This window comes from Octopus sinensis, linkage group LG1, assembly GCF_006345805.1.
Source record: "Octopus sinensis linkage group LG1, ASM634580v1, whole genome shotgun sequence".
NCBI lineage: Eukaryota > Metazoa > Mollusca > Cephalopoda > Octopoda > Octopodidae > Octopus > Octopus sinensis.
The window spans coordinates 129,567,333-129,584,103 of record NC_042997.1 but is presented as its reverse complement, the minus strand read 5'-3'; the positions used below and the strand labels follow the sequence as shown (position 1 = coordinate 129,584,103).

General features: G+C 38.3%; 1 protein-coding gene across 7 annotated transcripts in view; it reads left to right on the top strand.

The window, feature by feature from the left end:
• The window catches only part of LOC115216451 (nuclear receptor coactivator 5), a 101,238-nt gene that overhangs the window by 8,205 nt on the left and 76,262 nt on the right, over nt 1-16,771 (top strand). For all 7 annotated transcript variants that reach the window (XR_003882080.2, XM_029785824.2, XM_036504517.1 and 4 more), the window contains exon 2: nt 9,137-9,400. Coding sequence is in view for 6 of the 7 variants with exons in the window: in XM_029785824.2 (XP_029641684.1) it covers nt 9,151-9,400 (250 nt within the window). In the remaining variant the exon portion in view is untranslated. The remainder of the gene's footprint in view (nt 1-9,136; nt 9,401-16,771) is intronic.

Here is a 16,771-nt window from a genome sequence, read left to right as displayed (position 1 = left end):
CCACCCCCTCCCAGCTGAGGGGGTTTTGTCTTGCAAGGTACTTGGTGACCCTGTCAGTGCTGGTACCACCTAAAAAGCACCCAGTACATTCTCTGAAGTGGGTGGTGTTAGGGAACCAAGGACTGAACCTTGATGAATTCTTATCCACACACTATTTTTTAGCAATGAAATCATTTGTTGACATTTTACTTACTGCATCTTTGTACATAACTTGAACAGCCTTCACAAGCCAACTTGTCTCCACCTAGTTCCCCTAGTGACCATCAAATTATTGAATGTGGTTCCTGTCAAAAACCTTCAGGTCAATGAGTGCCAAGAATAGTGGTTTATTCTTAGCCAAGTACTTCTGGAGTTGCCCCACTAGGAAGATTGCATCCATAGTACCTCTTCTGGACATAAAGCCAAGCTGCATCTCATCTAAGTCTACTCTCTCATAGATTAATTGAGCTATAAATCTCTCTCTGAGCTCATAACCTGATCCAGTAGTTTGATTCCTCTATAATTTCCTCTCTGTAATGTATCTTTGTTGTCTATGTAGTGGTTTAGTATGATACTACTACACCAGCCATTGTATACACCTTCGTATGTAATTTGGTTAGCTATCCAGTTTGTAATCATATATCCTCCTCCTCCAGATATTTTGAGCATCTCTACAACTATTTCTGATATATGTGCAGCTTTCCCTCTCCATGTCCTTGATCAATTAATCATTGCTATCAACTTTAATTACTGATCCTTGTGTAGTCAGCTTGAAGACGCTTCCCTTTATCCCATACATTCTCCACATTTAGCATTTCATAATAGCACTTACCTCTTTCTTGTCTTCCACACCAATGGCAAGTATACCTTCATTGTTCTGAATACACTTCTCACCTATGACATCTTGGTTCTGTGTTGCAATCCTGAACATTTCACACCTTTAATCCTCACATTGCGGGACATGCACAAATCTCTTCCTTTCTGCTTGGCCCCTAGCCTAGTATACCTGTTGCCTAGCTACACTTCTACTCATGTAGTAATGCTCTGTACTACCACCTTCCTCCTGGAATTTCCAAGCCTGTCACTTAGTCTTTACAACCCTTTTCAGCATTACTTTTAGCCTGATACTGTGCTCCAACCACATAACTGATATGTAGCCCCAAGCAGGTTATTTCATAGAAATTCCCAGTTGTCATCTATTCTGCAGATACCTAAATCTTTTTTCTTATATGCATTGATTAGAATTTCTCTACCACTATTACCAACTGCAGGGTCCTTTAGAGTGTGTGTGTGTGGATCTATAATGTGTAGTTTTTCACTAGATACTAAAGTCATTTAAATTCTTCATGCTTACTTTCTCTTTGTCTCACTTCTCTGCAGTGTATGTTAAAAGTAAAATTGCTAGAGAGGATATTAGATAATGGATCCATCAGACAAACTTTGATAAAGCTCAAATTAACCTTAGTGGGTTTTTTTTTTCCACAGCCAAATAATATACTTCATTGAGTGGGGTGGTGGTTCTTTATTTTCAGATAAATCATCATCACTGTTTAACATCTACTTTCCCTGCTGGTATGGGTTGGACAGTTTGACTTTGCCAGGCTATTCTTGTTCTAGCAGTTACGCTCTCAGAGCATCCACCCCTGCTATTGACTAGGTCACCTAGGTAATGGAAGCTATCAATTGCTTCTAGTTTTTCATCCAGGAATGTGATGGAAGCCGTTTTCTGCACATTTTCAGTATTTATTGCCCCTGTGTATTTGCTACAGACAAAAACTATCTTCCTAGTTAGCCTTCCTTTGATATTGCTGCACCTCTTATGTGTTCATAGCTTACACTGGGCACATCTCATGGAGTTACTACCTATGCCATTCCTACAGATCAAGCAGGGCCATCTACCTGAAATGATTTGTGATTTTGTCTGCCTTCCTATTTACTAAGACATTGGTTTTTGCTAGATTCACTCTAAGGCCCTTCAATTCTAGACATTGCTTCTACATCTGAAACTTCTCCTCAAGTTCTGATAGTGACTCAGTAATTAGAGCAAGGTCGTCAGCATAGAGGAGCTCCCAGGGGCATCCTGTCTTGAATTCCTCTGTTATTGTCTGGAGGACTATGATGAATAAGAGGGGGCTAGGGACTGATCCTTGGTGGACCCCTACCCCTTCCCAGAATTCTTCACGATACTCATTGCCAACCCTCACCATACTGACAGCATCCCTGTACATGGCTTGTACAGCAGTCACTAACCACTCATCTATCCCTAGTTTCCTCATTGACCACCAGATAAGGGATTGGGGAACTCTGTCAAAGGTTTTCTCCATGTCAACAAAAGCCAAGTACAGATGTTTATCTTTGGCTAGGTATTTCTCCTGCAGCTGTCTTACCAGAAATATAGCATCAGTGGTGCTTCTCCCTGGCACAAACCCAAACTGCATCTCATCTAAACTGACTCTCTCCCTAGCTTTGACCTTCTCCATGACTTCCATCACCTGATCCAACAAAATGATACCTCTGTAATTATTCCTATCTAATGCATCACCTTTACCTTTGTCGTAACTGCCTATGGTGCTACTACACCAGTCATTGGGTATGACTCCTTCATGTAACATCTGATTGACTCCCAGGTGACTAGACTATGACCAACGCCACCAGATATTTTAAGCATCTCTGTGGTGATTTATGATGGACCAAGGGCTTACCCTGTCTTCATACCCTTAATTGCTTTATCTACCAAGGTACTGTCAATTTGGATGGCTGATCCCTCTGTTGGCTCGATATTTGGCAGACTCCCATTCATTCTCTTCATCTAGCAACCTTTCATGGTGGTGTCTCCAAGTTTCTCTCTTTGCAGCCTCCTTAAATGCAAGTGAGCCATTATCCATGCAGACACATTTCTTTCCTATGACATCACAATTCTCCCTTACACACTGTCTTGTAACATGAATCCTTGGTCCTCATGATGCATAACATTGGCAAATTTTCTCTTATCTGCTTCCCCTCTGGCTAAGTAAACCTGTCTCCTAACTTCCCTTCTGGCAATCTGATACAGTTCCCTGCTACCACCGTTCTGCCAGTCTTTCCATGCCTGTTTCTTTTCCCTAATGGCCCTGTCAACTACATTGTTTCACTACCACATTACCTCAGGTTGAGAGGGGACTTTACACCATCCACAGATTTCGTCAGTAACCTTCAACAGGTTGTCCCGTAGAAACCTCCAGTTGTCTTCCACATTAAGTGAAGCTATACCCCCTCTATTTCATCAAAAGCTTCGAGTAATACGTCTCTAAATCTGTCCATTCACAGGATTCTTAAGCTTCCAGACTTTTCTTTTCCATGCTGGTCATCTTCTGGGCATCCATTTAGCCCTGATCCTGAAGTTACTAACTACTAACCTATGTTGTGAGGTGCATTCTTCACCTGGGAAGGTTTCGGCATTTTTAAGTAGCCATCTTTCCCGTTTCCTGGTGAGGATGTAGTCAATCTGACTAGTGTGTCTACCAGACCGGTAGATGACTAGGTGACTGGCAGGTTTCCTGAAGTTAGTATTAGAAACAATAAGATCATTTGCATCACAGAACTCCAGCAGTCTGATTCCCTCCTCATTGCAGGAACCAAGACCTACTTCTTATTTGAACAGAGGTACTGTATTTATTCAAAAGTAACTGACCCCTGCTACACTCAATGAAGTACATAATTAGGCTGTGAAAAAAAAAACCATTAAGGCTAATTTTAGCTTTATCAAAATTAGTTTAATGATCCCATCAGGAATCACTGCTCAGGTGCTTAACCCTTTTGTTACTGTATTTATTTTGAGAAGCTCTGTGTTTCTTTCAGTTATTTTAAATATAACAAAGAATTTAGTAAAATAACTTAGTTATCATTAAGCTTGTGTTAGGAACATAAATTGTGACTAAGATTTGGTGGTAGATTTTAATGCAAAACTTATGAAAACTAAACATTTGTACTACAGAGCCAGAGCCGGTTTCAGCCGGGTTGGTAACAAAAGGGTTAAAGTATCTGGCGGTGTAGGCTATAGTCTAGTCACCTGTATAGTTAACCAAGTGATACTCAAAGGAGTTACCACTGATGCTATACTTCTGATAAGACAGCTGCAAGAGAAATTCCTTGCCAAAGATAAACCTCTGTACTTGGCTTTTGTTGACATGGAGAAAACTTTTGACAGAGTCCCCCGATCACTTATCTGGTGGTCAATGAGGAAACTAGGGATAGATGAATGGTTGGTGAGAGCTGTAGAAACCATGTACAGAAATGCTACCAGGAAGATGAGGATTCGCAACAAGTATAGCAAAGAATTCCACATAGAAGTAGGCTTCACTAAGGATCAGTCCTCAGCCCTCTCTTGTTCATCATATTCCTCCAGGCAATAACGGAGGAATTCAAGACAAGCTGCCCCTAGGAGCTCTTCTATGCTAATGACTTGATTCACTATAAGAACTAGAGAAATTTCAGGTGTTGAAGCAAGATCTGTAAGGTCTTTAGAGTTAACCTAGCAAAAACCAGTGTCTTAATAAGTAGGAAGGCAAACAAATCACAAATACCTTCAGGTAAATGATCCTGCTTGATCTGTAGGAAAAATGTAGGTAGAAACTCCATAAGGTGTACCTGGTGTAAGCTATCAACACATAAGAGGTGCAGTAATATAAAAAGAAAATTAACTGGGAAGATAGTTTTTGTGAGTGGCAGATGCACAGGTACAATAAACACTGAAAATGTACAGAAAAATAGGCTGGGCAAAGTTCAGAGAGCTCCTACCTCTGCTGGTAACAAAGGGTCTCTCGCGCGAAATGAAAGGTAGACTATGATGCCTGTGTGTGAGCAGCCTTGCTACACAGCAGTGAAACATGGGCTGTGACTGCTGAGGACATGTGTAAGCTTGAAAGAAATGAAGCTAGTATGCTGCATACACAACAGAGTTGTAAGTGCCCTGAGAGAAAAGTTGGACATAAGAAGTATCAGATGTGGTGTGCAAGAAAGACGACTGTGGTCATGTGATGTGTATGGATGAGGACAGCTGTGTGAAGAAGTGTCACACCCTAACAATGGAGGGAACCTGTGCAAGAGGTAGACCCAGGAAGACATGGGATGAGGTGGTGAAGCATAACCTTTAAATGCTGGGCCTCACAGAGACAATGACAAGCAACCGAGACCTTTGGAGATATATCATGCTTGAGAAGACCTAGCAAGCCAAGTGAGATTGTAGTCATGGCTAATATCAGTGTTGCATAACTGGCTCATTTAAAAGCACCTTTCAGTCGTTGGGTGATATGCCATGCTTTTGAAGACCTGTTGAACTGAGTGAAATTGTAGGTGGCACTGGCATCGACCAGTGCCACCTGACTGGCACGTAAAAAGCACCATTTGAATGTGGCTGATGCCAGTGCTGCCTGACTGGCTTCCATGCCAATGACACATAAAAAGCACCCTTTGAGCGTAGCTGGTGGCACATAAAAAGCACCCTTTGAGCGTAGCTGGTGGCACATAAAAAGCACCCTTTGAGCATGGCTGGTGGCACATAAAAAGCACCCTTTGAGCATGGCTGGTGGCACATAAAAAGCATCCATTGAGCATGGCCAATGCCAGTGTTGCCTGACTGGCTCCTGTACCAGTGGCACATAAAAAGCACCCACTACACTTTTGGAGTGGTTGGTGTTAGGAAGAGCATCCAGCTATGGAAACTTTGCCAAATCAGATTGGAGCTTGGTGTGGCCTCCTGGCTTGCCAGGTTTCAGTTAGACCATCCAACTTATGCCAGCATGGAAAGTGGATGTTAACCAACGATGATGATTAAGATCCATCATCTAATGTTCTCCCTAGCAATTTTGGTTTTAATATGTGCTGGAGAAAAGTGAAACAGAGAAAGCAAGCTTGTAGAATTTGAATGAGTTTATTATCTTGTCAAAAACTACACTGTATATATCAGGCATGGGCAACCTTCTTTGAGAAGTCAGCCATGAAACATGACTCCTCAATCATTTGGTAAGGCTGCACTACTACAATCCAAGGTAACTTTTCGTTAAGTGTACCATTCATAAAGTCCTGTGGACTATAAGTTAGTTGCCATGAACTCTTTCTCACACGCAAGTTTAGCAGGTGGCCCTCTGAAATACGTTTTTAATTAAAATTTACACTGTGTAAGAAAGAGATTTGACATCAGTTTGATTCTTGTCATATAAGAAACTTTTGGCTCTTTGTCATTGAGATGATGTTATGGTAGTATGCATTTTATTTGTGAATTAAGGCTTTCATAACCTTTTAGCATTTAATCCATCCCAAATATTGTCCCTGTTCTATGTTCAAACTGATGAGATCCAGCTTCTCACACTTACTCTACAGTGTCATTCTAGAACTAAACAATCACATCATAGTTGTGGTCGATGTCAGTGTCACGTAACTGGGATGTAAAAAGCACCCTTCAAACATTGGACCTCACAGACAAATGAGATGAGACTTTCTCAAGATCAGCAAAGGCATGCTGCAGCACGTCAGGTAGACTCACAAGAGAGAAGGGAGATGAGACTTTCCCCCAATCGGCAAATGCATACTGCAGCACTTAATACTGGATCATTAAAATAACATTTTAATGATTAGACAGCGGTCCAATAGAATAGCTCTCAGTAACAGACTATGTACAAATTTGTTCTTCACAACTCCTGGAGCTGCTTTCAGATATGATCCATCCCATTCTTATAAAAATGATAATTTTGTCCAAATTGTTGTGCTAAACTTAAATTGTCATTTCTGCAAAGCTTTAAAATTTCCAAATGAAACTAATGGCATGTGCTGCTCAGCTGGTATGGTAAGAGTACCAGCACTACCAGCTCATCCTCAACCTCTTATGGATCTTCTGGAAGGCCCTTCCATCCATTCAAAGGATTTTCTGAACAATACCAGACGATACAATTCTGCATTTCAGATGACATTGTTTTGTGCATCTAAGAAGATAGTTGAACATGGATTTATGCCAATGTTCAAATTTCAAGGACAAGTCTATCACCTCATTGGTTCCCTGTTACCCACAAATGAACAACCACAGTTCCTCCAAATTTACTTTATGAGTGATGAAAGACAACAAACCCAAAGAAGGTGTCAAAACTTCAGACAATGAGTTGTGTTAGATGCAGCAACGACTGCCGCAAAGGAGAGTAGATCCACTGGACAGCTTTTTGGTGTATTAAAAAAATCACATAACCCCACCCCCAATTTTCCATGACAGGTTAGGGCCTGGAATATTCCCAACAGACGCATGGCATGTCGCTTAGTCGAATTAGCCCATCATTTACTCCACAAATGTTTTGTCATCAATGCTGCACTTTCCCGTATCACCTGTTTCAACATAACTGTAATATATACACAAACTATGCCATTTTAGTCCCGAGCAACACCGGGTATCTCTGCTAGCAAATAAATATAATACTTCAGTGTGTCTTTATTCAGATAAATACTTATAGTACCTTAATGTGTATGTTCACAAATAAATGAACATAGTATCTCTCTGTATTTGTTTACACTTCTACTCTCCCACATTCTCATTACAATCCTGTGTAATAAAGGATAGCATCAAATCTTCCCTATTTGAATCTTCTTTTTCCATCATCCTCAACTCGCCCTTAGCACTACCCATGTTTAGTTCTATCCCCTTATTCTGCCCATGCTGTTTCCTATTTAACCTTCTGTCAATTACTAATGTGTAGCTATTATTGTCTTTCTTCCATTACATCCTCTCAGTTTTTACTCTCTTGGTCATCATTCCCCTTCTGTTCACATTGTCACAAATAATAGTACCTTAGTATTTGTATGTTCCCAAATAATTGTAGTAAATCGTGTTATGATAAAGTTCCAGATATGTTCTCTCTAATTTTTATTGTGGCTATATACAGAAATTTGCTGGTGTGTAAATTTTGTCTTTGCAAAGTATGTGCACATCCTTGCAAGTAACCATCTTCAATTAAAATAATTTGATTTCATCTTGCAAACCGTGTGTGTACTAGTTTTAAGACTTGTGCATACACAAGAATACAGCTTAATCCTTTGTGTACAATCCTGCTTGAGATCGGCCCTGGTTCTGTGATACTAACTTCTTGTTTAAAGTCATCTAAATTAAAACCTTCCTTCAAGATTTCATGTTAATTTTTTTTCCAAGCACCAGCTTTATAATGACTAAGTTATTTTACTAAATTCATCATTTTTAAAATTAAAACAAAGGCAGTGTATTTCAACAGAAATATGATAACAAAAGGTTTTAAAGGGAACATTGCTAGAATCAAATTAAAAAGTATCACTGACATGATACTAAAAGACAGTGAAGGGACTCAACGGCTTTTATGAATAAGCAGCTCTTCTCACAAAATGTTCCCCAATTAATAAATAGCCATGTATGTACATTAACATGCCTCTTACATTCTTTATCAGCATTTATTAACAAAGTCTACATTATTTACCAAGTACCATTAAGATTATCAGTTAATGCCCATTTTCCTGGTTGAACAGTTTGACAGGATCTAAAGAGGCACAATGCTGTATCAAGTCCCAATGTCAGCTTTGTTGTGATTTCTACAGCTGAAAGCTCTTCCTAACACCAACCACTTTACAAAATGTGCTAGGTGCCTTTTTCTTTCTTTTTTTTTTCTTGTGACACTAGCACTAATGAGGTCACCAAGTAACTTGCCAGATTATGAGAAGCAAAAAGCCTCCTCAACTGAGTGAATGGGTATTTGAGAGAGCAAGAGGTAATTTATGCCAGGTGCAAGGGTTAAAGTATAATAGTGATAAGCACAGGTGTCTGGCTTTGTAAATAATATGTGACTACCTTGCATTATGTGAGGGTGGGTGAGAGTATCTGGAATGGAGATAAAGATGATGGTGTGTCAGAGTATACTGTCATGGTACAAGAATGTGAGTGTAAGGGAGAATATAGACAGTGAATCAAGAAGGAAGGAAATTATGGACAATTTCATAAGAGTTTGAGAGGAGAGTGACAAATGGTTAGAGATGGGGCTACAAGCGATGTAGTGTGTGATCATCAAAAGTTGGTGAGGTTGATGGCCATTCTTTAAAATTGTATTTGATTTTAAGAAGATATTTAAATAACCTGTAAATTATTGTTATTATTATGATTGTTATTTATTTGTTGCAGGTGTTGCATATGCAATGAGTAATCTCACTGATAATCGTGGCCCTTCTCATGATAAAGATAACAAAGGCCCAAATAATATAAAACGTAATTTCCCGATGGAAAACCGAGGCCGTCGACCAAATGATGGCAACAATTCAGACAGAGGTGTGATGAACTTTGGAAGGCCTGGATATCGAGGAACACGCATATATGTTGGGAATTTACCACCTAATTTGCATAGCTCTGTACTAAGAGAGAAATTTGGAAAATATGGAAAAATAACATGTGAGTTTTGTATCTTCACTTTAAAATTTATAAAATTATTATTTACATATATATATACATACAGGTGACATTGTGGCATGATTTACCATGATAGATCGCTAGCCACTACACATTCTTTTTCTCCTTGTTTCTTTCTGTGGAAAAGCGTAGGCTCAAAACGTTAAAGACTTTTTCACTTCCCGACATCTGTTTGTTGTCTACACCACCTGTCTTCGTGTTTTGTGTTTTTTATGAATTCTTCCCCTATATATATATATATATTATATGAGTGTGCATGTTAGTGTTTGACAACTGGTGTTGACTTATTTATGTTCCCATCACTTAACATCACTGCAATTTCACATTGCATAGAAGTATCACAAGACCAAAGAGCCCCTACAAATGAGAGGGAAAAATAGGAAAGAGAGTGATGGCATTAGGCATGGTGTTGAGAGAAGTTAATGTAATAGCTTCTGCCATACTTGCACAAGAATGGAGGTTTTCCCTAGAATTGGATGTCACTAATTGTTGCATTCCCTTGTCCTCTCTTTTGTGAGGTTCAGCATCTTGAGATCAGTTTTCACAACTGTGTTCCATGTCTTTCTAGATCTTCTTTCACAGGCACCATCCATTTTGAGTGCTTGGCTGTCATCTTAAGTATCACATGCACATGCACAGTTTTCTCTCTTACATACTATATCTGATTCCTTTTATACAAAGCTTTTTTCTCAAGTCCTCTGTACTTCATTATTAATGTACACTAACATTACACATCCAGCAAAGTATGCTTTTGTCATCTAATCTTTGCAAATCCTTTGATTTACAAATTCATGTAACATTGGACTTTGCCCTCAAGCTTCATACAATCTGCCCTTCAAACTGAGGGAGAGGCATTTTGTTGCCAGCAGAAGTAATAGCTCCCTGAGCTTTTTCCAATCTGTTCTCACTCTGGCGACTGTGCTATCTCCACTGTTAATTAGGTCACCATGGGAACAAACTGTTGACTAGATCTTGTAGAATATAAAAGTCCATTACTTGAAAAACAATTGAGTTGCCATCAGGAAAAGCATCCAGCCAAAAAATCCTTCCAGTATAAGACACATTAGAATAGAAAAACAAAGGGGTGAATGACTGATAGATATATACAGAGGGAGGGGATGAGGAGATATTGTGAATAAATGAATATTACATAAACAAGAAATATTCTTTTGATAAAGTGGTAATAGTAATGTTATTATAGACTGTTTTGTGTGTGTGTGTATGATCACTGAGTTATGGATGCCAACACTGACATTACTAACAATTTGTCTGGTAGCCTGCAGTCAAAACCAAGTGGAATGAACACTCTTTTACTTGATAAACAGCTAAGGGTTAGTGGCAGGAAGGGCATCTAGCTTTAAAATAACACCTCAATGATATGTATTTGTCTTACATATGCTAGCCTGGAAAAACTTACATAAAATGAACAGACCAATATATATGTGTGTGTGTGTGTGTGTGTATACGCAGGGCTGCAGAGCCGGAAACAATTAAGGGGTAACTGGAGTCACAGTCAGTAAAATATACTGGCTCCGACTCAAAATATCTTTATTCTTTAATATAAACTAGTTATAACATATAGGCCTACTCAAAGTACAAGTGTATGCTTTGAGATATGTAGACCACAATCACTTAATTACATAAAGAGGAGTCAAAGTATTTTGCTTCAACTCCACAACCATGTATGTATGTGTGTGTGAAAGGTATTGGTGTCAGGAAGACCAAAAAGGTATTGGGTAAACGCTAAGTAAGTGCTATAGATAGACCGTGGTTAAGCTCCAGGCTCAATAATGATACAAGTGAGAAGTCCAACATGGGTCATGTATTAGCATGCATGTATATAAATTGACAGAATGAGATAAAAAAAAAAAACCAAGGCAGTAAATAGATTTCATATCATCAAGAAAAGGTCTTATAGCTGTTTCTCGGATATTTTGTATATCCCTTCATCAGAGGTGGTACAAGAAAATGTTTGAGTATTAATTATTGTAGAGAAGATATGAAATACAGAGGGAAGTAAGAGAATGAATATAGAAGTGAGATAAATAAGGATATTGTGGAACTGCAAATAAAATATCTTTATTTATCTCACTTCTATATTCATTCTCTTACTTCACTCTGTATTTCATATCTTCTCTACAATAATTAATACTCAAACATTTTCTCACACTGTCTCTGATGAAGGGATATATAAAATATCCCAGAAACAGCTGTTAGACCGTTTCTTAATAAATTTTATGAAATCTATTTACTGCCTTGTTTTTTTTATCTCATTCTGTCAATTTATATATATATGTGTGTATGTGTGTGTATATATATATATACACACACACACATATATATATATTAAAATGGGATAACAAATCCAGGGCTGTGAGGAGTTTTCAAGACATTTATAATGAAATAGTTTAACAGCTGTTTCTGGGATATCATGGATATCCCTTCATCAGAGATGTGAGAAAATATTTGAGTTCGAATTATTGTGGAAAAGATAGGGAATATAGAGGGGAATAAGAGAATGAAAGTAGAAATAAGATATTGTAGTTACAGTTCCATTATTCGAGGAAAATGGTGTATAGAAGTTTCCTGTACATGGCGTGTAAGTTCCAATACCAGTTCACATTTATATTTGAGGTTGCATGTGTTGGTGTTATTATTGCTTTGGTATTTTTGATTGTCGTGGAAGAAAGCTTTCCATCATACTCTTCAGATGAGGTCCTTAGTTTTAGTGAGGTAGACTAAGAGGAAAGCCTTTTGTGAAGGAACAGGTATGTCCTTAAGAGAAATGCCAAGGAATTACTTATCCATTATGGAAGCATTACCTGAAATAAGGGCTTGTATTAGAGAGGAACCGAGGGTATGAGAGGTATTAATGTCTAGAAGGCCCAAAGAGGGTCGGATAACGCTAAGTAAATGCTGTGGATAGACCGTCGTTAAACTCTTGGTTCAATAATATGAGTCTTGTATTAACATGCATATATATATATTAGACTGAATGAGATAACAAATCCAAGGCTGTGGGGAGTTTTCAGGACATTTATAATTAAATAGTCTTACAGCTGTTTCTGGGATATTATGGATATTCCTTCATCGGAGATGGTGTGAGAAATGATAGGGATTAAAGAGGAAAATAGCAATATATGTATGTATATATATATATATGTGTGTGTGTGTGTATAGTCCACATAAGAAGATTGAGAGGATAATTTATTGACAAACATCAGCCTGTAGGCATTCATCTATATTTATTAATTGATTACAATCGTATGTATAAGTAATCAAAATGAACCAATGAAATAAGCAAATAAACAAGTAAATAAATAGATAAATAAAAATAAACAAATAAATAAGAATAAGTGAAAAAAATGCTGTGTATATATATTAGCATATGTGTGTATGTATGTATGTATATATATATATATATATGTGTGTGTGTGTGTGTGTATATATATGTATGTATGTATTTATGTACGAGAAGAAAATGGATATAAATAACAAGGAGAAACTCGTCGTTTTCACTGGTATGTTTTTAATTTAATTAATTAACAAAGAAGAAGGTAGCATTTATGATCGTTTCAATTTCCTAGTTTTAGTGAATATCTTCAGAATGCAAAAAATAGATTGATACATCAGTCAGAATGCGAAAAATAAATTGATACATTGGTAATGGTAATGGTAATAGAGTCAAAATTTGTTAGTCTTACATTATATTTTGTTCTTATTAGTTGATTATTTCGCTAGGTAGTGGATTTCATTGCAGTAGATTGGTTAGTTTATGGTTCCATTGGGCAATTAGAGCGGTTGTATATTATTTCGGTGTTTGACTAAGAACATTTTTTGCGTAGATTCAGCACAGGTAACTGAGCTGGTAGGCATCTATTTGCTATCATACATACAGGAAGAATTCCCTGAACTCAAAGGTGGATTATACAGGGATGACACCCTCTTCATAATAAAGAAACCCTCAAATAGGAAACTAGAGCTTTTCAAGAAAAAACTGCACAAATTCTCCAAAAGATTTGGACTATTTCTATTGAAAAGGAACACACCTCTATTAACTACTTAGACGCAAACTGCAACCTAGCCACAGGACTCCATGAACCCTATACAAAACCCAACGCAAACCTCAAATACATAAACGCTTCTAGCAACCACCCAAACTTTATTAAGAGAGGCTTAGTATATAGCATTAGCAATAGAATAACACACCTCTCTTCCAACATAAATATCTTTAATAGGCATAAGGAAATTTATAATTCCACACTATGGAAAGCAGGATTGAAACAAAAAATTAAATTCCTTGGCCCTAATCACCATACAAGTAGCCCAAATACCAGAAACCCACTCACTAATACCATTAACACCAACCACACACCATACATCACTACAAACTACACCAACAATAAGAACAGTATGGGTAACCCCAATAAAAACAACACCAATATGAAGAATGCCAATCGGTATTAGTGTTGTGGTTATAACAAAAATAACCACAACACTAATACCGATAAAGTTATAATCAATAAGATTAACAATATTAACAAAACTAATAACACCAAGTACACAAATAAGCCCAAAAATAACATTAGCTACAAAAATGATATAAACCTACACATAAAACTAAAGTGACCCAATGAACCGATATGAACCCTGTTAATAACAAGAAAACCAGGCCATCTAGTTCACATAAACCCTATGCAAACAACACCAATAGAACAGACAAAAGTAATAGGAAAGTGAAACCTAACTATGGAAATAAGCAAGATAGCCATAACCATAACTTCACACAACTCACAAACAAGGAGGGTAGCTTCTATACTAGAAAAAACAATACAAAAAATAAACAAAATGGTGATAATATCTGGCTCGTAATCCCCTACACCATGCACTTCAAATCAAACATAGTTCGCTCATTCATGAAAATCATAGATAAACACCTAAATGTTAATGATAAATATGCAGAATTATTTAGGAATTTAATTAGAGTAGGCCACAGCCTGACCAATAGCTTAGCTACAATAATAGCCTCATCATCATCATCTTCATCGTTTAACGTCTGTTTTCCATGCTAGCATGGGTTGGACGGTTTTGACTGAGGGCTGGCAACCAGATGGCTACACCAGGCTCCAGTCTTGATCTGGCAGAGTTTCTACAGCTGGATACCCTTCCTAACGCCAACCACTCCGAGAGTGTAGTGGGTGCTTTTTACGTGCCACCTGCTCAGGGGCCAGTCAGGCCGTACTGGCAATGACCTCGCTCAAATCTTTTTACACATGCCAACTCAATAAATAAAAAAACTAGACAAATTCTATGAAACTAGAATGGTTGTGAACAATAAAAATAAAAACCAATCAACTAATAGAACTAAGCCCACCACTAACGTAACGCCTCCTGCTAGCTTAGATATAGACCTGAATAGTAATAGCCCCCCCCCCCCCCGCATATAACACGACCGCAGATACACCTAATAATTTATGTGGCTGCAGGGATAGAACATTTCTTAAATAGGTGCAAGACAAATAATGTAGTTTACCAATGTGATGTGCACAAAACTAGCCAGATAAAATCATACATAGGTGCCACTAAGAACTAAATGATTCTTAGATATAACACTTATTTACACGAGGTAGGGTGGTTTACAATTATATAATGTCTAATTGAGCTTCAGAAATAGGAGTAAGGGTAACTCAACAGGGCTCAGTACATATATTTGGGAACTTAAGGATAAAAAAATTAGATTATAGACTAAACTGGCGTATACTCGCAAAAACAACCTCGTGCAACACCGCCAATAGACACTGTGATCTCTGTTTATGAGAACACCTAGCTATCCTAACAGCTAAACAACCCCTCCTCAATAGGAAATTTGAGAACAAATTTTTTGTCTTCATGTAGGCCTCTGTTTTTTCAAAGTATCGGTAAAATAGTAGGACCCTTTACAAGTCTCATACTAACATATTCAGCTATATAAGTCTAATTAGCTAGGAACCACCTTAAACACTTACACATAAACAGTCACCCCCAACCCCACTCGCCCCTCCACATTCCATAATAATTTACTTTGCACCTACGTAGGGCCCCTTTTATCACTACGAACTTCCTAAACTTTAGACATTATATAATTTTAAACCACCCTACCTCGTGTAAATAAACTGGTTTGAGTTAGCTCCCTTTTCACCTTAAGTTAGGGTTATCCCCTCTCACACCGCCGTGCACACGTGCGCAAAAGATGTGCTTAATCAAACTCGGGATTCCACACCAAAATGATATACACCCCACTCTAATTGCCCAACGGAGCCATAAACTAACCAATCTACTGCAATGAAATCCACTCCCCAGCGAAATAATCAACTTAAGAACAAAGTATAATGTGAGACTAACAAATTTTGTTAGTCACCAGTCAAACCGTCCAACCCATGCCAGCATGAAGAGTGGACATTAAACGATGATGATGCTGTATATATATATGTGTATATGTATAAATATGTATATATATATGTTTGTATGTATGCATGTATATATATATATATGATTGTATGTATATATATCATCATCATCTTTTAACATCCGTTTTCCATGCTAGCATGGGTTGGACAGTTCAACCGGGGTCTGGGAAGCCAGGAGGCTGCACCAGGCTCCAGTCTGATCTGGCAGTGTTTCTACAGCTGGGTGCCCTTCCTGACGCCAACCACTCTGTGAGTGTAGTGGGTTCTTTTTACGTGCCACCGGCATGAGGCCAGGTGAGGCTAGCAATGGCCACGATCGGTTGGTGCTTTTTACGTGCCACCAGCACGGAAGCCAGTCAAGGCGACGCTGGCAACGGCCACGTTCGGATGGTGTTTTTTACATGCCGCTACCACTGGTATCACAACTACAATTTCCATTGATTTTTTGATCGATTTCAATTTCACTTGCCTCAACAGGTCTTCGGGTATGTATGTATATATATGTATACATGTATGTATGTATATATATATGTTTCTTTATTACCCCCAAGGGGCTAAACATAGAGAGGACAAACAAGGACAGACAAACGGATTAAGTCGATTACACTGACTCCAGTGTGTAACTGGTACTTAATTTATCGACCCTGAACGGATGAAAGGCAAAGTCAACATTGGCGGAATTTGAACTTAGAACATAACAGCAGACGAAATACGGCTAAGCATTTCGCCCGGTGTGATATATATATATATATGGAGGCGCAATGGCCTAATGGTTAGGGCAGCGGACTCGCGGTCGCAGGATCGCGGTTTCGATTCCCAGACCAGGCGTTGTGAGTGTTTATTGAGCGAAAACACCTAAAAGCTCCAAGAGGCTCCGGCTAGGGGTGGTGATCCCTACTGTACTCTT